The 24823-nt window shown below is 42.9% G+C and overlaps 1 protein-coding gene across 1 annotated transcript; it reads left to right on the top strand.

Annotated features, from left to right (window-relative positions):
• The first annotated feature begins 20865 nt into the window (after positions 1-20865).
• LOC133886833 (uncharacterized) lies at positions 20866-24283 on the top strand. Its single transcript, XM_062326706.1, has 3 exons — positions 20866-21142; positions 21597-21718; positions 23854-24283. Exons 1-3 carry the CDS (start codon positions 20969-20971, stop codon positions 24005-24007), a joined length of 450 nt encoding a protein of 149 aa, XP_062182690.1. The 5' UTR covers positions 20866-20968; the 3' UTR covers positions 24008-24283.
• The last annotated feature ends 540 nt before the right edge of the window (positions 24284-24823 follow it).

The following is a 24823-nucleotide window of genomic DNA, read 5'->3' as shown; positions in this document are numbered from 1 at the left end:
TATATATGTATGAACTGATAAATTTCTAAAAGAGTGAGGTGATTATGTTGAGGGTGACCATGCTCTAGCAGAAAGATATGCTGATATATTTCATTACCAAATTGGGTTTTTCTTTATTAAGTACTTGGGGGTACCAGTGAGACCCAGTAGACTCCACCTCATAGACTGGGTGGAAATGAAGGAAAATGTTCTAAAAAAAAACTTGATATTTGGCAAGGTGGCTTAATGTCTATGGTGGTAGACTTATTCTCATTATTGCTAGTCTTTCAAATGTCCCAATTTACCAGATGTCAATGTATCAAATGCCAAAAATTGTTATTAAAAAGGATTGATATTGCTAGAAAGAAGTTCTTTTGGCAAGTTTGTGGGACTAAAATGAAGTAACATCTAGTCCATTGGGACAAAATATGTCTGCCCAAGAAAAAAGGAGGTCTTGGTGTAAAAATCCTTTCCAAATTAAACACTGCCCTTCTTAGTAAGTGGTGGTGGAGAATTGAAAAAGGTGAGGGGATGTGGAAGTCAATTGTCAGTAAAAAATATCTTCAAAACTCTTCAGTTCCTGAGGTTAAACACAAGTTCAGTAACTCTCCCTGTTGGGTAGACTTGATCAAAATTAAGCATGTTTATCTCCAAGGGAGGAAGATCTTGGTTGGTAATGGCAAGAATACAAGATTTTGGGATGATGTTTGGCTGACCGCTAATTCCCTTGCTAAAATGTTTCCTGTTCTTTACTCTATTTACAACCAGAAAAACATTACTGTAGATGAATGCTACAATTTATAGTTGTGCCTTGAATTTAGAAGATGGCTAACTTTGGATCTTCAATCTTAGTGGGATTTTATCCTCAGTTGGTTAGCAAGTGTTAACCTAGGAGACTCTGATGAAGTAGCCTCTTGGTCCTGGGATAAGAAACGCATATTCAATGTCAAATCCACTTATGATTGGTTAACTAGAGATGCCCCTCATCAACCTTTTCAACACATATGGAAAGCAAAAATCCCTTTAAAAATAAAGCTCTTTTTATGGCTTATGGAACATGATGCTTTATTGACTAAGGATAACCTCCTTGAAAGAAACTGGATTGGAGATCCATCCTGCTACTTTTGTACTTAGCATGACACTGGTAATGTAAGACCCCTTTCCCGAGATCTCCTATGCCTCCTGTATCAGTCACTGGATCAAGTAGCTGATACGTATAGTATAACATTTGTGGCATCACAGTTATACATCGTATATAAAAGATTAAGGTTACAAGAGTACAAAAGGTTTTAAACCATAGGGTACATTACAAACATGTCCAACCGGTCAACAAAAGCACATCGGAAAAACAACCCAAATCCATAGACAGCTAGGGTGTGAATGTGACCGCTAAATCTACTCCTCATCCACACCTTCGTCTCCTGCGAAGTCGGTATCCATCTTATCATCTAAATGATATTAAGAATGAGTATGGAAGGTACTCAGCAAGTCATATACTACTTCAAGGTGTTGATAGATGTATAAAGGACAACTCAAGGACAAGACTTTATGGTTTAGTTTTAAGCGTAAAGCAGTTTCATGCCGACATCCAGTTATATTCTCTATTGTTAACTTTGAAACTTTTTAAACAAGATAACAAGGTATATCTTAGAGTTTTTGGTCCTGAGAGGGGCTACACCTCACTCCGCAGTCCCTATCAATGTGTCTGGTGTACCTTCAATACCACTATGCTCCTGGCAGATCAAGCCAGCAACCCCATCACACGTACATCTAGTCCACATTCACTCATCAATGATACACACGCCCTGAGTCTAACCAAGTGAGGTCATTGTTTTGCATGTCTATGACCATGGATACGGCTATTCGAATAGATTTACACTCTACAGAGGTTGTACATTGTACCCACACGATATGCTCAGCATCCAACCGTTACAAGCAAAGGAGAGAATCATACCAAGATACTTCAATCACCTTCTCTTGTTGGACTATACTATGAGATACCCTAAGTGCTCCAGGCCTACATAAGGGATGCCATGGTACCACCTGGACCTTCGTAAAGAGTCTGGTTCAATGAACATTCCGTGAAGCACCTAACAGACGCTTGGGTTCTCGTTGCTCCCCTAGCCTTCTAGTAAAATGTCCAGCTTGGTCGGGAGATAGAAAAGTCAAGTCCTACCCATAATAGGACTTATGGTTGTACTTGGGTGGCTTAGCATGACGGCGCAATGATTCGGTACATATACGGCCGGGGTAGGCATCTTCAAGCTGGCAATGAATACCACGCAGATAACTTAAGCCCCCAAGAGCATCCTCACTAGAGGACTACTCTACTTGCCCCGCCAAATCAGTTTTCACTCATTTTACACACCACCCGCCATATCCCACACGATTATCAAGGATTCCACAATCATCAAATGTTCATGACATATGAGTTGAATTGTTATTCAATGAAGCGACATCTCAAAAGAGATGTATTCCATAAGCGACACCTCCGAATAGATGTATTCAATCCTAAGCATGCTAGATATCAAGACGACGTCCGACATTAATATAGATAACGACAGATAATCCTAGGGCGACATGGATTCAGGATAATGACATTTAAGGTATGACAATTGTTTGATAGGATTTAACTACTGCAAGCAGTTGAAATAGCATAGTACATCGCACATCTGATAATAAGTCAAGTTTTAAGTTGATCAATTAGATTATTAAAAATATGGGTTCAAAATAATCAAGAAGATAGGACTTGCCTTCTCTGAAGTCTTTTTCTAGTCCTTGGTCGAAGTTAGGACTCTCCGGTTCCTCCATGAATTCCTTCGGTTCTGCAAACGCGATTACGATTAACGATGGCCTACGCTATAGAAGAATCAAATAACACAAAATGGGAAACCAAATGAGTCCTAATGGATATCACACAATGATAGAAAGATAGATCTTGAATTTAGATGAATTTAGGAGAAAGAATCGTCGGAATCAGAGTCAGAACGAAGAAGTTATAACTCCCGAAAGATTTAATTTAAAATTAAATTGAGAAATTACAAAAATGATACTATTTGGATGGGGCCCATAGGTGGGTCCCACTAAATAGTACTGGTGGGTCCCACTAAACAATGCTCAAGTGGGGCCCACTGAACAGTGCACGGGCTGGACTGGATTGGGCCTAGGTCTGGCCTTGGGCTTGGGCCTGCACAGAGCTGGCCCACCAGGGAAGAACTGCCTGAGGTTCGCTCGGTCACCGGACGGAGCGGAGCTGAGCAGAGCAGATAAGGGGAGCGACGGTGAAGAATTGCGATGGAGCATCACCAGAGTTGCGTTCCCGCCGGGGTTTCATGATAAGGGTTACCGGTCAGACATCTACACGCGACGGAGAACTCGTTTTGCTACTCATCGTCGACAGGTGGCAATCAGAGCATGCCCAGATGGCGACCGGAGATGGGAATGGCGGCAGAAGAAGAATGGGCAGCACCTCCCCTCTATTTGGCGTGGTCTACCTACAAGGAAAAAGAGCCTAGTGCTCGTGGGCAACTCGACACGACGGCCAGCTCACACACAGAGAGGGAGGAGCACCGGTGGCGGCTAATTCACCGGTGCGACGGGGGGGGGGGGGAATCTCGCGGCCACCTCTGCGGGCGAAGGCGGGACACAAGGACGAAGACACGCTATCTAGGGGGAAGTAGGCGGGGCTGGGGAGGCTCACTGGCGTCTGCGATGAAGGAAGGGTAGGCGGCGGCGTGAAGCTCCAGGCGGTGGTGTAACATCCTGAGTTTTAGCATTTAGATTATAACAAAATTCACTCCTTTTTAAAAAAAATCTAATTATTTAAAACAACATAAAATCAAGGAAATATATATTTGAATATATATGTACTCGTATGTATACATTCAAATATATTATTTTGGCTAAGTATTCCAAAGAGTACCAAATTAAATTCTAATTTAATCCATGTAATAATTTGAATCATATGCATTTTGGTTTATTTTGTTTTCGTGGTTCTTTGTGTGGAGTTTTGAAATTGAATGTCTCTCAAATTCAAACCTATTTCTTAGATTCAATTCAACAGAAATCCAATTAGATTCAATTCGTATGAACTCAAACCTCTCTCAAATCCCGAGGCTTCAAGTTCAAATCTTTTTCCTAATTCAAATACCCTTAGGGCCTGTTTGGATCCTCTGAATTGGGCTGAATTGGATTTAGATTTTTGGGCCGACCTGTTTGGCTCCACCTTGGAATTGGAAAGCGTAAATATAGCCCATTCCAATGAAGCCCATGGATACTTACGCAACATTCCTGGTTGAAAAAACGGAAAAGCCAATTCCCCTACCTCCCGATCGAACCTCCATCGCCCCCGACTCCCCCACTCGTCACCTCCATCAGCCGCCACTGCCAACCGCTCCCTGCCGCCACCGACTGCTCCCCACCAGCACCGACCGCTCCCTGTCACCAAAGGTACCTTCTTCTCCTTATCCTTCTCCTCCTCCCTCTTCCCTCAACCCATAGCGCAAACGAATCCCTAGATCTCCCTCTTCCCCTCCTCCAGTGCGGCAGCCTGAGAGCTGCCTCTCCCCCGGTGCAGAGCATGCGTGTAAGGCGACTATGCGGCCACCGTGGTCTGCTTCAGCCGCTCAAGTCTTCCATCCTAGTACAAGGGATCCATTTCATCCTGCTTGTTGCACTAGTTGTTTTTGGTAGTTTTGCCTCACATTATGAGCCTAGTTAATTGAAAATGTTGTGATAACTCCTGTTTCTTAGAGCTTTAACCATTGATCTCTCCGAAATCGTGATCTGAGACATAACAAAATAGTTGTTAAGAATGTGCAAGTACGGTGCTTGATCATAGAATCAAACTATAGGTAGTTTTGTTGTTTGCATGATATCTAAATATTCATATTCATTTGTTTCTGCTAATTAAGTTCATAAAGTTCTGGTGAATTGTACCATTATTTACTGATTATTCTCAAATTCATGAATCACGATAATGACATATCTTCCTGCATATTTATGGCATTGTAAGATCATATACTGCAAGTTAAATATGCTAGCTGAACTTCAAAAATTTAGGCACTCTAAGTTAGCGAGGCTGTGATGATGTTGTTGAAATAACTTTCCAAACATATATGAGTGAATCAGTTATGCATATATATAGTGAGTTGTATTGAAACTATGTTGGTCTGATTTAGTGTTCTGTTTTCAGTTCCTCTATTGATTTTATATATTGTAGAAAAATAAGGAAGTCAATGGCTACAAGCACAAGGTTGTAAATTTTTGGGATTTAATAAGTCTGGTGTATTGCAAAGATCATGCTAATGGGGAAGCAACAAGGACAGTAGCTGAAAATTCAAAAGAAATGTCTAAGGAAGATGGTACCGCTAAAGAACATGATTCAACATCAACTTCAATAGATTTAAAAAGGCAGCGGTCTGAGGATTCTTTCACTTCAATGATGTCTGAAAAATTGGATAAATTTGTTGAAGCACTTAAAGATGATGTGCCAAAGGGTCCTTCATTAAAAGAAGTTCTTGTCGCACTACATGAGGTAAAAGGATTGGATGAAGATACCGAGTTAGGCTTGTTTGATATTCTTACTTCTAATGCACGCAAATTTGAGTCTTTCTTGGCACTTCCAATGGAGAAGAGGAAAAAGTGGCTTTTGAAGCAACTTAAGAAATGATGGCCTTGAGAACACCGCTACATTTGTGATATGTAGGCCTTTGAATCAGATTGTGACGGTTATTGTGATTGTTTTTAACTAGATTGTAACTGTTATTTGCCATTTACATTTGTGATATGTAGGCCAACAAATTGTGAACTGTTTTTGAACTCCGCTACATTTGTGAACTGTTATTGTGAACTCTGCTACATTTGTAGTGGGGACATCCAGTGTTGACATTATGTTGTATTACAACATATGTAGATGCAGACTGCATTGACATTATGTTGCATTACAACTGTCTATCCAGTGTCAGATCATATATTCATTCTGTAGCTATATTTGTGTTGCAATGGATGACTAGATAGCAATCTCACGAGTGATCATTTCAGATGCAGGAGAGAGCGAGAGAGAGAGAGAGAGAGAGAGAGAGAGAGAGAGAGAGAGAGAGAGAGAGAGAGAGAAGAATATTCGTTAGTTTTTATATCAGAAAAGGAAAATGATTTGTAATTTCATATTTGAACATCCAAACAACATTTGTAATTTGATTCCAAGAAAAGAATTCTATGTACACCCAAACAACAAAAATGGATTTCAATCAAATTCTAGACAATTCAATTCTATTTTAGAATATGAATTGAATTTAATTGATGGAATCACTTTCAATTCTAGGGATCCAAACATGCCCTTATTTGAATTAATGCCAAACTCAATTTTAAATCCAACTTCAAATATTCTTATGTGAATTAGTATCAAATCATATCAAATCCAGACTCATACAAATCGTCGTTGATTTCGTATTCGAATGCAAATTCGAGTCATTCAAGATATATTCAATTCATTCCAGTATAATCATTTCGCAAATTCATTTCAATTTGATCATCGTGCCAAAATCATTTCTTTTTCAAATTCAATTTGAGTCATCCCAATCCAATTCAATTCAAATAATTCAATTTTAATTATTATACATCCCATTTAAAATTCAAATACATCATTGAATTTGACATTCAAATGCTCTCTCTCTCAAGATCTTTTCATCTCGCTGTTCTCTCTCACTCTCTCACATCTCTCTCTGCCTTTGCCCCTCTAATCTTCACACCGGAGAAGCAAAAGCAAAACTTCCTTCTTCCTCCTCTCCGTTCACACCGTGTCCCCTCTCCTTGATATTTCACGTAGGCAGCAAAAACCATTTTCTCCTCCACCTTCATATACACACGAACAACCACAACACCGAACACACACAGGCACAAGCGCATCACACAAGCAACAACACTGGTGTCGTCCTCCGCTCATCTTTGCGCCCCTGCAAGCACACCAACATCCCAGCCGCGTTCTCCCTCCGCCGTGCATAAGCAGCCACCCGCACATCCTCTTGCTGCTTTCATGCGCACAACCATGTGCGCGATGCTGCCGCCGTGAATGTGCCTTCGTGTCATCGTCTCGCTACCCAGAAGCTCTGCTGTCGCCTTCCGCGCGTCGTCCACCTTGATGAGCACCATCTTCCTCCTCCTCTGCTCCCTTCTCCCCCTCTGATTTAGCACCACCAGTCCTCTCCGCCGCGCCGCCCAGCCCACTGGCCCGCTCAGCGTTGCGCGTCCCACCCGCGCGCCGTCGCAACACGCGCAGCCGCGTGGGCCATGCTGTTGACGTACGCGCTGCTGTCCCCGCACGTAGCCACGTGCGTCGTCGCTCGTCCACATTGCGTAGCTTGGTCGGCCCAACTTGCGGCCCGCCCGTGCGCTCCTTCGCTTGCTCATCGCTGCGCCGCGCCATCCCGCCCACGCGCCGTTGCCACCGTGCGTGCCGTCGCACCCTTCGCCTCCCCTGTATAGACGCCCGTGCCAGCGTGTCCTTCCACCGCCATGCGCACTCCCAGCTCGCAGCTCCACTGCGCCATGCCGCCTCCTGCTACGCCCCCGGCCTTCCCCGTCGTCCAGCCGCGGAAGCTCCGACCCCTGCACTCCCTTTGATCCATCGGCTCGTGCACCGAGCCCGCTGCACAGTGCCTGCGCAGTGCCTCTCCGGCCCACGAATCCGGTGCACCGTGAACCTGAAAGTGCTTCTAGGCCCTCTAAGTGGGTTTTGGTGATAATGACAAAACAATTAAAGAACTAATGAGATTTATGAAGTATGAACAGGTGTAATTCAAACATGTGAGAATTTGACACATGGTGATTCCAAAAAGGAAAAAGGAAAGCGGCACATGGAGCATTTAGTTTGTAAAAAAAAAATCCAGGATACGCCTATTCACATGGTGATTGTCCGTATATTGCTAATCTGCAGCATTTAGTTTGTAAAAAAAATCCAGGACATGCCTATTCACCCCCCTCTAGGTGACATCAGATCCTTTTCAATTTGTATCATAGCCTAACCTCCTACAAGGCTTCACCGCTTGGAGAATATGAAGATGTCAACATCCGGGGAGAAAAATCTGAAGAGTCCTAAGGATGGTACACCGAGTGACGGTAAAAATAAGGGAGCTGCAATTGAGTTCAATTATCATAAATTGAATGCATCTAACTCTTACATTTCCGTGTCGTCCGGGCGTGCGCCATGGCACGTACTATGCCGCTTGGAGGCACAAAATGAAATTGCATTTAATCTCTCTTCATCTGAGTATTTGGAAGATTGTGTGTATAGGTTTTGAGCTACCAGATGAAGACAAAGAACTCACTCCTGAGCAAGAGAAAAATCTCCACTGCAATGCACAAGCCGCAAGTGTGTTGCTTGATGCCTTGGGCCCTGAGGAGTTCAACAATGTGGACGGGCTCGAGGAGGCCAAAGTGATATGGGACACACTCTAAGTCGCACATAAAGGCACCACAAGTTTAAGAGAATAAAAAATAGAGTTGCTTGAAGGGAAATTGGGAAGATTTGTGATGGAAGACAATAAAACCCCTCAAGCAATGTACGATCGCATGATGGTGCTAGTAAACAAGATTAGAGGGCTTGAAAGTGAAGAGCTAGATGACTACAAGGTAGTGAGAAGATTGTTAAGAGCTTTTGTACCAAGAAATCCCACCTTGGTCACTCTCATCCAAAAAAGAAGAGACTACAAGAGACTCACACCAAGTGATGTGCTTGGAAGAATTCTTGCTCATGAGCTCATGGAGGAGGACGCTAATAAAGTCAAGAACCTTGTCAAGCAAAGCTCAACCTACAAGAACAAAGGAGTAGCATTAAAGGCAAGCAAGAGCAAGCAAGATGAAGAATTGAGCTCAAGTGAAGAATAGAGCTCCGATGATGAAGAGATTGCTTTCTTTGTAAGAAAGTTCAAGAAATTCATGAAGAACTACGGCTATAGCAAGTATAAGAGAGACAAGCCCAAAAGAAAATCATCCAAGAAAACTTACTATAAGTGTGGCGAAGTTGGCCACTTCATTACCGAGTGTCCTAACAAGAAGAAGAACAAGGACAAGAAAGTGAAGAAGGGCAAGCCTTACAAGAAGGACAAGTACAAGACCCACAAGAAGATCTATTCGGGTCAAGCTCGCATTGGAGAAGAGTGGGACTCCAACTCCGATGATGAAGGGGTCACCACCATCGCCATCCGCTTCTCTCCACCAACAAAAACACTCTTTGGTGACATGAGCGACGGCGACGATACGGCCAATATCTCAATTGCTAGTCTAGAGAGTAGTAATGCCACACTTCAAGATAAATTCTTATGTTTGGATGAAACTCACAAAAATCTTGAAGTGCAATTTGATGCCCTTAGGAATAGCTCTTCTCCCTCTAATGATGCAACCTTACTATCTAATGCTTCTACTAGTAAAGGTTTGCTCTCGTTGCTATAATATCGATATAAATGCTTGTGCTACTAATGTTTCAATCCTTGCAAGCATTATAAAAGGAGAATGAGAGGCTAAATACCTTGGTTAAGTATGAGTGCATCAAGACATATAAATCCAATGATGCACTATACAAGACCATTGAGGTCAAGGATAACAAGCAAAAGAGAGGGTTTAGATTTGATATGCATACAAGCAAGCCAAGTGAGCGTATTGTGGTAATGGCAAGGAGTGCCTAAAGTTTGTCAAGGAGAGTGGAAAACCACATGCTCACACAACACAAGTCAAGCAACCTCAAGGTCATGAACCTCAATCTACCTTTTATGCTTCTTATGTGCTTAAGAGAAACCACCATGTTAAAATAGTTGCTCTATATTTTGGTGCCCGCACAAAAGATCTAGTTGTGAAAAGAAATGTGTGGGTACCAAAGGTGCTTGTGACTGATGTGAAAGGATCGAAACAAATTTGAGCACCTAAAACAAAAGCTTAACTTGTTTTATAGGCATACTCCTCCAGTGGATCAAGTTGGGTGCTAAATAGTGGATGCACAAATCATATGACCGGAGAGAAGAGTATGTTCTCATCATTTGAGGAAAATGGAGAATCACATGAAAATATCGTATTTGGTGATGATGGGAAAGGAGAGGTAATTGGTTTAGGTAAAATTGCTATCTCCAAAGATCATTCTATCTCTAATGTATTGTTAGTCAAATCTTTTAGCTACAATTTATTGTCTGTATCACAATTTTGCAAGATGGGCTACAATTATCTTTTTACTAATGAGGGTGTGACCATCTCTAGAAGGGATGACTCCTCAATATCTTTCACCGGTCGCTTGAAGACCAAACTTTATCTTGTTGATTTTTCAACGGATGAAGTGAGTCCTGAGACTTGCTTGATTGCTAAGTCTAGCATAAGTTGGCTTTGGCATTGCCGACTAGCCCATGTTGGCATGGGAAATTTGTCTAAACTTCTAAAGAGGAGCACATCCTAGGAGTAACAAATATTTCTTTTGAAAAAGATAGAATTTGTAGTGCATGTCAAGTGGGAAAATAAATTGGAGCTTTTCACCCCACCAAGAATGTGATAATGACTACAAGGCCATTGGAGCTTCTTCATATGGATTTGTTTGGACCAATCGCCTACATAAGCATTGACAGTAACAAATATGACTTAGTTATTATTGATGACTTTTCTCGATTCACTTGAGTGTTCTTTTTGCATGATAAGAGTGAAATACAAGTCATATTCAAGAAATTTGTGAGAAGAACCTAAAATGAATTTGATGTGAAGATCAAAAGGGTGAGAAGCGACAACAGAAGTGAATTCAAGAATACACAAGTTGAAGAATTTCTTGATGAAGAAGGGATCAAGCATGAATTCTCGGCACCCTACTCCCTGTCACGTCCCAAAAAAACCTTAATCATGTCATTAAGTATAATCATGCATCATAAGCAACATAAGTATCATATTTAATTGTTAAGCATTTTGGATTTTGCTTGTTAATTAAAATGGTGGTTTGATATTGGCTTTGTATTATGAGAATACCCAACGTTAGAGTTTTCTTTAGTTTAACCTCCACTTAGGCGTTGCGAGTGAATTCATTTAAAATGGGTTTATCTCGTTTCGTAATCGTGACACAAAAGTTGTAGAATTTTTCAAGCACTAGAGCACCGCGTTTGGGTTAATAAAAGAGCGAATGAAAATGAGGGGAGAAATAAATGTTTTTGCAGTTGAAAATCTTGTTTCTCTAACGCGTGGGACCCACTAGCTGGCCCCACACCTCTCCATTTTCTCTTGGACAGCAGCAGCAGCTTTTCTTCACTCTCTCACTCTCACTCTCTCCCTCTCCCACGCCCAAAAAAACAGCAGGAGCTCCTTCTTCCACCTCCCTCCCAAGCTCTTCCTCTCCACCCCAAAAATCTACCTTCTAGAAGCTAAAGCAATGTATGCATGTATTACCACTACATTCCTCACCCCTCTAGCTCTCCATCCATCCAAGAATTTCTTGCATGCTTGAAAATTTGAAGGATTTGCAAAGCAATTTCGTCACCACCTTTTTTTCTAAAATTTCAGCACCTTGGTTTCTCTTCTCCAAGCTTTCTCCTCCGATTTCTCTCCCAACCGGTGGTCACCACCCTCCAACAAGACCTTGGGTAAGTCCCTAGGTTGTCCATGGTAGCAATACATGTTTTTAGCTCAGTCTTAGATGGATTTATGAGCTACAAACGAAGTATGGCGAAGTATGTCATGTTCTTGAGGCATTAGAGCTAGTATGAGATGTTTAGATGGAGTTGAGCTAATGATTCGAGTGTGTAGAGTGAGTAAATGAGGTCTAGAACCAATGTGTTAGTACAATGCATGTTTATAAGGGTTAGGATTCAACATGCAAATCGAAACGACCTAAGTTCTTCGCAAAACTTTATATTTTGGAAGATATCGGAAGTTCCGTTTTCATATCAGAAGTTCCGGTTTACACTCGAGTTAACCCAAGCAACGGCCTTGTATAAATCCAGAATTTTTGCCCCAATCGGAAGTTCCGACCCTTTGACCGGAACTTCTGATTGAATAGAGTTGCAACCCGGGAGCTCATTTTTTTAGAGTGACGGATGTTCCGGCCAACACCGGAAGTTCCGACCTTAGTATCGGAACTTCCGATTAAACCTTTTTCTAGCAGAGAACCCCGTTTTTGTAAAGTGCCGGATGTTCCGACCTGATCGGAAGTTCCGACCGTAGTACCGGAACTTCCGATTAAACATTTTTTCTAACCGAGCGTCCATAATTTCAAAGGTTCTGAAGGTCCGATGGACCAGAAATTCTGATTCCAGCCGGAAGTTCCGATGTTACCCAGTTTGTAAACTCCTTTGTTTCTTTCGTGTGTATTGTATTCTAAACTTGTTGTACTGCATCCTCATGCATTGTGCATTATGTATCTTACATCTTAACACCTTATTCATCCTCATCACATTGCACGCGTTCTTCTTTAGTGAACGAAGGACCGGAGGGTAACGCGGGCATGATCGAGGGTGATCTGGATTTCGTTGTTGTGGATTGTGATCAAGCTGAGCACCAAGGCAAGCATCTAAGCATACTCGACCTATTATTTTGGATCATATGTTGAATTAATTTGATAAGTTATTCTATATGTATGTCATGCATGATGTCTAGTCAAATGTCGGGTTTTTGATATGTAGATCCTAATTGTTGCATTATGCTTCCTTGGTATTGTTATCTGTTGATCCTTTGTAACCCTGGGAATAGCACTTAATGGTCTAATTTAAAATGAATACTTTATGCTTAGCAAGGCTTATGTCATCGATAGAAGTCGAGCGGTGGTTTGACCATCGTTCACGAGCTTAGGGCTTACTTTTATCCACAAAGACAATGATGATGGAAGGATGTGTAAGATAGTAAGGATGAGGCGAGGTTCAAGCGGGCAATAGGGATGGCTCGAGAAGGGAGTCTCGGATGCTATAGGCCCGTTTGAATCGTTTAAGGACCGACCGTTGTTGTAGTTGGCTTTGTCACTTTTTGTACTTACCACATATCGATATAATGGTAAGATAAGCTGAATACATTTTGTAGATGTGACCTTTTGGCTTGTGGGCCTATGGTGTTGTGGGCATAATAGGCTTGTAGAGGTAACGTCGGAAAGGTGTTGTGGGTATAATAGACTTGTAGAGGTATATAGTTTTTTCAAGAAGTAGTAGTAGCTACCTCCACACCTTTAGGCGTAATTGGGGTGCTCCGGGAGTAGCCCTAGTGGACCTCTGCACTCATAGGTGCATGTTTAAACGGTCGGGGCTCAATTGGAAAAGGTTGACACAAGTACCCCCTTGTGTGCACTTTAGTGGGTGACACAAGCCGAATGGTCCTCGTATCGTGTGAGTAAAAATGTACCCTTGTAAGGTGTAAGAACAATTTGAATTGCCACGCTCTCGGTCATGAACATGCTATTGTCCATTTGCATCAATCGTAGAGTTTTCGATATCGGGAAGATTGTGATGGTATGTTGAGAGTTGGATGGTGATGTTGATGAAGAGTGATATGATACAAGTTATAGTTATATTATGTTGATGATCTCATGATACAAGGGTGTTTGGTTAGGTGTAGATGCTTACACTTAGTCCAAATCGCTTTTGCATATGAAGTTACTTAACCTTTGTTGCCGAGTCCTTGCTAATTACCCATATGCATTCTCCCTGGAGTCGGGCTATTTATAAGTGCCCATTATGGATTAAGTCTTGCGAGTACCTTCGTACTCACGTGCTTTGTTTGCTTTTCAGGTGAGAAAGATTTAGTTTTTGGCTACTTTACGCTCACCGATGTTGGTGATGGGCAGGAGTAGTGCCATTCTACTCGTGTGTTGTTATTTTGGGATAGCGTCTTAGGGCAAATGGCGCTACCCATCTTTTATCGTTATGTAACTTATTCCGTTGCGTAGCTACTCTAGCAAATATTCGGATTATGTATTTTGTTTTAAAGTTTAATCTACTTAAAGACTTGTAATGTAATTTAATTTGTCGGAGGATTAACTCCAGTCGCATGGATCCCGAGAGACCCCTTTTTAGAGATTCGGCCGGGGGGATGATCCTAAACAAGTTCATCGGGGAAATAAATGGGAATGAATGCAACGGCCGGCGGTGGTGGTGTTGCCTAGTGCAAGAAGAAGTAAATGCACCGAAATTTAGACAGGTTCGAGCCGCACGGGGGCGTAATACCCTACTCCTGTATGGATGCTATAACTGTCCTGAGGAAATCCCTCAAGGATGTTGCCGGTTACAAGAATATTGATCTATCTAAGAACTTGGGGCTCCTTGTTCCTCGGCTGAAACTGAGCTCAGCCTCCCTCACAGTATGTCTCTCGTGCTGTGTTCTTCGCTTGGTCTCTGTTTTCCCTTTGTCCCTTTCTCTTTTTTTTCCTCTTGTGCCGCCGGCTGCCCTAAGTACACACGGCCGCGACATGCCCCGAACGGAAGGTGGGGGCTCGAGTTCCGAGACACCATAAATGGAAAAGGCGTCATCATTTCCTCTGGGTGAAGCGACCGGGGGTGGAAAATGCGTTGCACGCCCAGTCATCTGTCACCATAAATGCCCTGGCAACGGGCGCCGTGGAGAGGGCCCACCGGGCAGCCGCATAGCAACCCGGTGTGCCCGCCCTGTCTTGTTCCCCTGCCACAGCAGCGCGGCAGACGGAACGCCTTGATCCTTACGATGTTATCCCGAGACAAGCCGGATGGCACGGGACGGGACCCGTGCAATTAATAACCCCACGCCTCTCTGCCAAAACATGGCAGGAACTGACGCTGAGCGCGGCGGGAGCAGTTGGAGGCGACAGGCCACGCAAGCTCATTAAATGCGGCCTCGGGCCTTTGACTGGTTGACACCTCAACGGTGGGCCCCTCGGGGGCCTTTCTGGGTCGTCGGGGTACTGAGTGCTCGGGGGTACTGTTCACATCCCCGAGCACTCTCTCCCGAGAATGCCTTTCCTTGTCCCCGGGGTGCCGAGTGCTCGGGGGTACTGTTCACCTCCCCGAGCACTCTCTCCCGAGCACTCTTGTTTGGACCCTCGGGGAACCGAGTGCTCGGGGGCTACCGCACGCAGCCCCGAGCACTCTCTCCCGGAACTTAGCTCTCGTGATCGTCGGGGGACTAGGGTGCTCGGGGGTGACCGTACACCTCCCCGAGCACTTTCTTCCCGGTACTTGGATTCCGTGGATCATCGGGGAACTGGGGTACTCGGGGGCCACAGACTGTGGCCCCAAGCACCTTCTTCCGGGACTTGATCTTTTCTCATCCTACAAGAGATACCTCGAGGGATGGCGCCATGTGGCGGATGGCTGGCCTGGCCTCGGGATTCGGGGACCCCTGGTTCCTGATACACCGACATAATTACTCGCTCTTTATTATGTCTTGTGATGATGTGCTTGTTGTAAAGGCGTGTGTTCCAATCCTGGAAGTAAATACATGCCGAGACTACCTGGGTGGTATTTTGGTTAATCATTGTAGTCGTGATTACATAAATGATCGACTTAGTGATTAATTAGAATACTATCTGGACAGTTCCTCACACTCCACTCAAGAAAACGGGGTGCATGTGTGGTGTGCGTGTGTGGGTGGATGGATGGGCAGGTGGGTCGTGTGCGTCCTGGGTGTACCTTAGATAAAAAAAACTCGGACGGGATGGCAAACCGAGCGTAACTCGGTTGGTTTGGCCTCCCGTCGTGGAGCCAACCCATTCGGGCTCGAGCCCGTAGGCGCGCAATGGGGCTTTGCCCCCAACAATTTCTTCCCAACTGCCACAAACGCCTGATGGACCACAACGGGTGAACGGCATGCCCGTGCTAGCAGAGCCTGACAAGCGTGTGTGAGTATTGGTTATAGGTCTAGTGTGTAAGGGGTGTGCGTGTATAGAATGTGATGTGAGTTCAAATACTACAGCTTGTACCCAGTATTGAGTAGGGTTGTCAATGAGCTGAGCTCGAGCTCGATAGGAGCTCGAGCCGAGCTAGAGCCGAGCCTAAGATTAGGCCAAGCTTGCAGATGGGCTCAAGCTCAGCTCGACTGAAGCTCGTAGAGGCTCGAGTTCGGCTCAGATAGGCTCGTGCCCAAAATCCATGACCATGTCCAAAAATACTTCAACTTGAAGTCTGGAACCTCAAACTCCAAGAACTTCACTCCAATCAATTACTGCTAGCTTGACGCCCTGTCGTTTGCTGCTGTGCTGTATGAAGCCATGAACATTTCAAATCTCAGATTGGATAGCCTTATTTATCTAACAAGGTTTCAATTTTTGAATGGCCACCGGACCAGGTTTATACGTTGTCATGTTGTTCAAGCATGCACGACCAAAATCGGAGAGAATAAGATCAGGAAGCACAAGTTACCTTCATGGGATCGACCTCGTGCCGCAACAGGGGCAACGACGGGGGAGGCGGGAGGAGGAGAAGCCAGCCTTGCCAGAGCTGGAGGAGTGGTGTGAGCGCCGGTCGGGGCTCAACTGGGCTACCAGCCTACCACCACTGCCGGCGATGACTTGGATCGCGCGTCGGCCTCCGACGCTAGCGAGGCTTTCTCAGGCTTGGGCTCATGCCGCAACAGGAGCGGCGGCGAGGGAGGTGGGACTGCGGGTGGACGGTCGAAGGAGGAAGCAGATTGCAGAAGCACCGGATCTGATGGGGATGAGCACCGAAGCTGCCCTAGAGCTGAGCAGCATGGGGGGTCTGGATGAGCCGATGAGGGCAGCGACGACCTCATGGTTGAGGTTGATGGAGAGGGGAAATAGGAAAATATTAGGGAATGGGGAATTGGGGATTGGGGTTTTGGTAAGACTGACTTTTGTGCATGTGGCGTGGGTACATGCAGTTGCCTAATTGCCTTTGGCCTTTGGCTGCCCGCTCCCGTCTCGTTCTGGGGGTTCAAATTTTGTGCTGGGCTTGGGCGGATGGGGCGCGAGCGCGAGAAGCCACGGAGCAGCTGAGGCAAAATAACTGAAGCCAATTGAGTAGTCGAGCCTTAACAAATAGCTCGAGTTCGGCTCGTTTAGGCTCGCAAGCTTGGAGCCAGTTTTTGAGCTCGGATAGAATACCAGACGAGCCAGTTCGAGATTGGCTCGTCTGGTATTCTATCCGAGCCAAGTTCGAGTAGCTCGGATAGAATACCAGACGAGCATTTTTGACAGCCCTAGTATTGAGGCTTAAAAAAAACTCGGACGTGATGTACAACATGCGAGACATTGCTTTCAGGCCAGAATTTGTATTGCATAGCACAATCCCTAACACACGAATACCGTACTGTAGCAGAATCATTGTGTTATACAAAGGTGGACAAAGAAAAAATCACTATGTTGTGGCAAAAAAACATTTTTATAGTGGATCAAGACAATGTTTCACTAGTCCATCGTTGATGTTCCACTAGTATGAGGTAAATGTTCCAATAGTTCATTATCTATGTTGTGTTACTCCGTTGTCAATATTCCACTAGTTCATGGTCAATGTTCTATTAGTTCATTTTTTTTGTCTCCAATAGTTAGAAAAAGAAAAAATGGAAGGAAAATGTGAAAAATACAACATGGAACATTTAAAAAAAAATCTAGAAGAACAAATGAATTGTGCTACCGGAACAATGAGATTTCACCGTTGGAACAATCCAGAATATATCACAGAACATCTAAAAAATGCTACAGAACAATCAAATTAGGTTACTGAAATAAAAATGTATTTCAGAACAATTTAAAGTAATAACAGAAATAATCCAAAAAAATATTCACAGCATTTTGACAAACACCTTAAAAAAGACTACCAAAAAGCTATGAAAAATATACTACAAACTAAAAAAAATAAAAAATAGAAAAGCAACTATGTAGAAACTTCAAAAAGTAATGTTGGATACATAATCCCCGTGTGGTTTTATTGGTTATCATCCACATCTGCCAAACGAGGCCCTAGTCGACTTAAAATTCCCTTCACCACCCATCACTCCACTCCGATTTTTTTTATTTGTATATTTTATTTTTTTAATATTTGCAAAATTACACAATTATTTCAATAAATTGTAAGAATAAACTACCATCGCTCATTCTTCAGGTGAGATCAAGAACAGACGAGATCTTACGAGCCCCACCGATCAAAAGATTAAAATAAAAAAGTACGATCAATCCACGTCTCACCCATTCAACTGGAGAGACTTGCTCCCACCTACTGGACAGGCAAGCGCACGTCCGCCTGCATGCCTTATGTTGTGAGTGTTGTGTGCATTTTTTTTTCATTTTGCTCTCGATTTTATATGAGAGTACACGGGTAGTACACAAATTATAAATTTTTTATGAGCAAATTAGAGATTACTAGCAACCCATTTTAATTTGTTTGATCCAAAAATCCTAAGCCAATATTTAATTAAAATTCTCCAAAAAAGACTACTTTTACAACTTCTAGCAATTTTTATTGTCTCAAATAAATTCTCAAAAATCAGGAAAAATTCACTAATATTCTTCTCATGTGATGTACCAATTTAAAAAAATATTTCCAACCCTAGGTTATTTGGTGAAAAATGAGTTCCTTTGTAATGCTCCATTTATATGCATTTTTATCATTTCATGTGATATTCTCTTTTTAATTCAATTTGAATTCAAACATGCACAAATTCATCCAAATGCTGCACAATCAAGGGATGAGTTCACTAAAAGGTTATCATAAAAAATTGCACCAAATAACGTAGGGTAAGTTCACTAAAAGATCATCGGTGCAATGTGGTATAAACTGATAGACAGTTGAGGTAGATACATAATATACATACATTTAGAAAGTATAATCATGAAATATAACTGATATGGCTTCATAATCATAAGTTTGCAATGTAGAATAGGGGTAACTTATACGTATAATTTACATAAATAACTGAAAGGACAAAGCTAAACAAAATAACAATAAAACAACTGAAAGGATTTGGATTCAATGTCTAACTTATAGTTGGACTAAAACAACTGAGACAGATATATAGCACATGATAAGCTGCAAATATAATTACATGAATAATAGGTAAGCTCCTTGCTATTGTGCAGAGCAATCTTACTACCTACAAAAGCTATGTTCGAATCATAGCCAAAGTTTAACCAACAACTTAAAACTTGTGCGAGCCATTATTATGCCAATGGAGGCATATGCCCTCGTTATTTCTTTTTCACCGGGCGAGATCAAGGTAGTTATGATCTTTTTTATGATGATCAAATAACCTAGCTAATGTAAGTTCACTAAAAGAACATCACATGAAATGATAAAAAATACATATAATTTTGTGTTGCAATCTGTGTTAGTTCACTAAAAGATCATCCGTGCAACATCGCCAAAGAGAAGAAAGCAGAGCTGCAATCTGTGTTAGTGTTGATTTCAAGACCAACAAAGATGACTATTATTTTTGCCATGCGCGAACTAGTTTGCAACCTTATGCAATGGCGGATCCAGAACAAAAATAATCGGGTGTCTCACTTATTAGTCTAGAGATTCGGCTGTTCCATTTGTTAAGCTAGAGGGTGTCCTAGAGATCTGTTATATACGATGTATCACTGAAAAATGAAAAATCACCCGGTGTCCTGTGCACCCCTAAGCCTCAACGTCGGTCCGCCCCTGACCTTATGTAAGATGTGCTGTTAAATTGAAGATGAGACGACACATTGTCCTCAGTACATATCTAGCATTCTGTTATCCGGTTAGATCATGCATATTTTTCTTTTTAGCTGCTTGAAATGCAGTCATACACATTGCATTTAGGATTAATGAAATCTACTACTTGAAGTCATGTGTTCAGGTACGCACATGCATGTCGTTTTTTTTTCTTCCGATTTTCTCTAATTTTGGGGGCTATTTTTTATTTCCTATGATTTTTTCTGAGCTATTTTTCCGAATTTCCTGAGCTTTGTTTTTAAACTTTTCTTTTTTTCCTTTCTAGGTTTATTGCTTCTTTTCAGTACATAAACAGCCATCTCATGCAAGGAACCAAACCAGGGTCCAGTTCGCTTCCGTGTGCGCGGGTCGAATTCGTTCGACGCGCATCCCGTCCGCCCCTTCGGTTCTCAAATGATTAGGCCTCGGCCCAAACGCGCGCAACTCCCTCCAACCAGCCCACGCACTCAACAGGCCAGCCCACACCTCCCTTCACATTGCAAACTTTGTCCTTTCAGTTATTTATATAAACTAGCTACGTGTCTGCGTTGCAACGAGGATTAAATATTTTCAAGTGGGTAACAACAGGAAACAAATATTTTCATGTGCGTCATGACGAGTGAAAGTATGTTTGCTTTCCCCGAATATTTTCATGTGTCGTGGCGGGGGATGAATATTTTGTTTATCTTTGTGCTTTCAGTTATTTATGTAAATTATACGTATAAGTTACCCATATCCTATATTGCAAACTTGAGATTTATGAAACCATATCAGCTATATTTTATGATTATATTTTCTAAATGTATGTATATTATGTATCTACCTCAACTGTCTATCAGTTTATACCATATTGTACCGATGATTTTTTAGTAAATTTACCTTAGGTTATTTGGTGTAATTTTTTATGATAATCTTTTAATGAACTTATCCCTTGATTGTGCAGTATTTGGATAAATTTGAGCATGTTTGAATTCAAATTGAATTAAAAAGAGAATATCACATGAAATGATAAAAATACATATAAATAGAGCATTACAAAGGAACTTATTTTTTCACCAAATAACCTAGGGTTGGAAATATTTTTATAAATTAGTACATCACATGAGAATAATATTAGTGAATTTTTTATGATTTTTGAGTATTTATTTGAGGTATTAAAAAATTCCTCCACTCCAGGGCCCAATCAGCGCACATAACTTGAGCCGGCCGTTTTTACGGCCCAAAATAGGTGGAGGCGCTGGAAAGGAGGAAACCGAGACGAAAACGGCCTGCCTCCCTTCCAGTGTGGCGGTCGGAGAGCAGAGGCACGTCCTCCACTTATCTGTTGCGGGGCTTCGGGGAAAGTAAGAGAGAGAGAGCGAAATCGAGGGCGAGACCAGAAGAACCCGGCGATGGCGGCGGCGATGGCGAAGGTGCTCCGTGGGGGCCGTTCCGGCTCCTCCTCCCAGCCTCTGATCCCGGCGATCTGCCGCCGCAGGCTGCAGGAGAGCGTCGTCCCGCTCCTTCCGCATCCGGGGTCGTCTCCGGCGACCTCCGCTGCGGGCATGAGTCGTCTGATGCACACGGTTAGTGTGTTTTTCCCCCGACCGCACACGATTAGGGTTATATTATTTTCATTTTTCACACTTAGAGGTTATTAGGGTTAGAGAAGAGATTGTGTGTCTGAGAGAGCCTCTTAGGGCTCGTTTGGCTGATGGGGGTTAATTCCCACAGTGGACTAGATCTTGCGTGGATATAGTTTGATGACCAAATCCCGTTGTGGGGAGGGGGGGGGGGGTCTACAAGGGAGAAGCAACACGCTCTGCTGTTTGGGGGAAAGGGGAAACTCTGCCAAATTATCAAATTGAGAAACTAATCTGGGAAAAAAAAGGAAAACTTTGTAGAACAGAAACTATTGATTTATGTAGAAAACTACTATCTTTTTCCTTAACCTCACAAATCATGTCAATACAATCCTGATTCAATTAGATTAACTTATTCTGTAAGATGCTAGCATATTGATTCAAACATGTGTTGCAGGGCCCCTGGTGTAATTCCATGCTTTCAAGAGGAACTGGGAGCAAGTTGGCAGAGCAAAAGGCTTTGCTCTTGGGGACACGTGGAGTTCTCTCTCAAGAACATAAGCTAATGAGGATGGAACAGTGAGTACTGTTAGGAATATAGAGTCTGTTATGTGTTTGGATACGTATTCATTAGTAGTCTTTTTCCTATACGCTCTCTTGTACTCTATATATTGTCCCATAGGGGTTATTATTCAATACAAGTGCTAATCATAACATGGTACTAGAGCCCAGTAAGGGTTAGGGTTCTCTCTCCCTGTGCGTTGCACTTGCGCACATCACCACCATGATTGCCGTCGTTGTTCTTCATCCTGAGCAGCCATGGCTCGTCATCCGTTGCCTAATCGCGTCTTCGTTCTGACGCTCCACCATCACTGTTGCCGAACAGCTGACGTGCTCTTCATCTTGAGCACGATAATGGTCTATGTTCACTGCCGGGTTGATCTTGCCCCCATCTTTCGTGTGACCTCGTTGCTGGGTCTTCTTTACCCAGATCGGGTTGATCTTCTTCGACGGTTTTGTGTTCCCCGTTGTGGATTCGTTGCTAGACCAATCGCTCGTCGCCTGGATCTGTTGCAACAAAGATCAGATTGACTGCCTCCTTCGCGCGGCCCAGGCTTGTCCCAAGCCTGATGCGCCGGAGCCGCTGCCGGAGTCTTCCAACGGCACCTCCTTCATCCATATCGAAGGGATCAGGCCGCCGCCACCCTCTCATCGTGATCCCGCCGCTGTCAGCCCGTCAGGCGGCGGATCTTCATCGCCGTTGGAAGATTCATCGGCGATGGCTTCACCCACAAGAGCTTGCCATTGTCGCTCGCTGGAGGCCGCCACCCACTCCTCTTCCGCTCGGTTCTTCCTTCTGCCGCCACCTATCCATCGTGGATTTTCCTCTGCCCATCCCCTCGCCATCGGGGATCTTGTCTCCAACGAGTCCAAGCTGGCTTGGCTTTTCACGTGGTGCAGTGGGGATGTGTGGTACATAGTTGGTAATGTGGGTTGAGGTGTTGCAATTTTGGTCGGCCCAAATGGTTCTTGCTGTTTACTATTGCTATTGTCTTGGTCTGCTGGTGCTAGTATGCATTTGGTGTTGGCCATGCATGCTGTTCGGACGGTCTCTTCTATCTGCCTCGTATCTTGCTGCTACTACTATGGAGTCCATTTGTTTGAGTCTTTACTTCTGCTGTGTCCACATCTCAGTTTCTCTGAGTTCGTCTATGCCATGCGAGTCCACATATTCCTTCGTCAGTTAGTTTATTTCTTTTGTGGTTAGCCAAATTTTGTTTTTGTTTAGTTAATCTTTTCCCGTCGTCATTGATGCAACAATGCCATCTAGGTCTTTCTGTAGCTTTAGTGACAACTTCGTTTGTCGTCTTGCTACTCGTCATCGCTTTGTTTGCGATTCTTGTCTAGGCATTCTTTTGTTGTCATCACTGTGACTCTACTCTGTGCTTTGTTTTGCACTTCTTCAGCTTGATTCAACAGGTTACCAAGGCTCCACTCTACGATAGCTTTGAAGAGACAGATTTCTGATATATTAGTTTTTATATTGTGTCTAAGTTTAGTACTTAGTGTCCACTCTTTCAAATGTAACGCTATTGCATACATCTTGCATTTGAGGGGGTGTTAGGAATATAGTCCATTATGTGTTAGGATACGTATTCATCAGTAGAGTCCTTTTCCTATACACTCCTGTACTCTATATTGGCCCATAGGGGCTATTATTCGATACAAGTGCTAATCATAACAAGTGCTTTACGCATAGTACAATCGAATAGTTCATTATACACAGCTGATTCTAATGTAATGGTAAAAGTTCCTGCTTTTTTGTTTATTTGAATTCAAATGATTTATTTGAATTGCACCATTCAGTTTCAGTCTCTATTGTTATCGTAGTACGTTCTTTCTTTTTGCTATGCAACTGGATTTTCAAGTTTGTTATGTTTAGATTCGTAGCAGATAGCCTTAATTCTTTTGATGCCACCAGCTAAGTGAAATTAATTAAGACTTGTACACTTTTGTAATCAACAAATCAATGTAGAAGGAGAAATGTTTCATACTAAAGGTAAACATGCTTAAAACATGCTTAATAGGTTTCTTTTTAGAAATGTGCATGTATCTTGTTGTTTGTCTTCATACTTATTTTTTCTAGCTATCTCATTGGATATGCAGAATTGAAATGTACACTGTCTGAATCGATATTTTCTCCTTTTGTGTAGGTTCAGTGGCAAGAGGTTCATGAGCGATGGGCCTTTCGGTTCTGGACCCCAAAACCTGCCATGGGCTGCTCTAGCCCTTGCTTCTGTCATATCACTGGCGGTTTCGCTTCCACCCATCCTACGCACCTTCTCGAGGTGTATCAACAGGGAGTAGTTGTGACTGTCCCATTGATAATAAATGTGGACATATGGTGGCCATCACGATGCTGCTTTACTTATTTATTCTGTATGATGTGCGTTGGCTTGCCGTGTCAAGTTGAAAAGTCTGACTGTTTTACTTATTATTATGTATGTGGCACATTTCAGGTCTATGTATTAGTTTGCACAATGTGTCAGGACCTGTTTAAGTATGATGTTTTAGTTGTATGCTCCGTTTGTAATATATCTGCTATCCCTTTATGTATTATCCCCAACTGTTGGGTATTGGTCTTGTATGCGGCTTTGATTGCAGTACATTTCGAGATTGGACCGCAAAGCTATGGGTGGGGTACCGTTAAGATCCGTTTGGAAGGGTGGTTTCTGATTCTCCAATTTCAATTTTTGACTTTGTTTTTCTTGGGAAACGTTTATCTGGTGAATAAGAATCACGTTTGGCTAGTATGGTGGTTTTGGATTTCTGGAAGATTGTATGTGAGAGGAGGGAGGTGATTCTTGTGGGAAACCACTTTTGGTCGTTTCTCCCTTAATGTAAAAATAAGAAATGTTTCTCCTGTTTCTGATTCGAAATGCTTTCACCACCTTGTTTGACAAGGATTCTCTTGTTTCTGATGAGAACCTACCAAACGGGACCTAAGATTTAAATTCGTGACAAACATGCCTGGATGTTATATGGTACATAGGTTTATTTCGGGCCTTAGCAGTTCTAGGTGTGTTCTACGGGACTGTGTAAGTGTGCTAATTCGGATGCAGACCAGAGAAAAATCTGTTAGTGAACAAATAAACGAGGGCTAAACAGATTCTGGAATCTGGA

The sequence above is a fragment of the Phragmites australis genome, chromosome 1, assembly GCF_958298935.1.
Source record: "Phragmites australis chromosome 1, lpPhrAust1.1, whole genome shotgun sequence".
NCBI lineage: Eukaryota > Viridiplantae > Streptophyta > Magnoliopsida > Poales > Poaceae > Phragmites > Phragmites australis.
Note: the sequence above shows the minus strand (reverse complement) of the source record. Positions and strands in the feature narration are given on the sequence as shown.

Bases quoted from the DNA above. Each gene is read 5' to 3' on its own strand.
- LOC133886833 (XM_062326706.1), top strand. From the start codon at position 20,969: ATGGCGGCGGCGATGGCGAAGGTGCTCCGTGGGGGCCGTTCCGGCTCC. The intron at 21,143-21,596 runs GTTAGTGTGTTT...CATGTGTTGCAG, and splicing joins TGAGTCGTCTGATGCACACG to GGCCCCTGGTGTAATTCCAT. The intron at 21,719-23,853 runs GTGAGTACTGTT...CCTTTTGTGTAG, and splicing joins AAGCTAATGAGGATGGAACA to GTTCAGTGGCAAGAGGTTCA.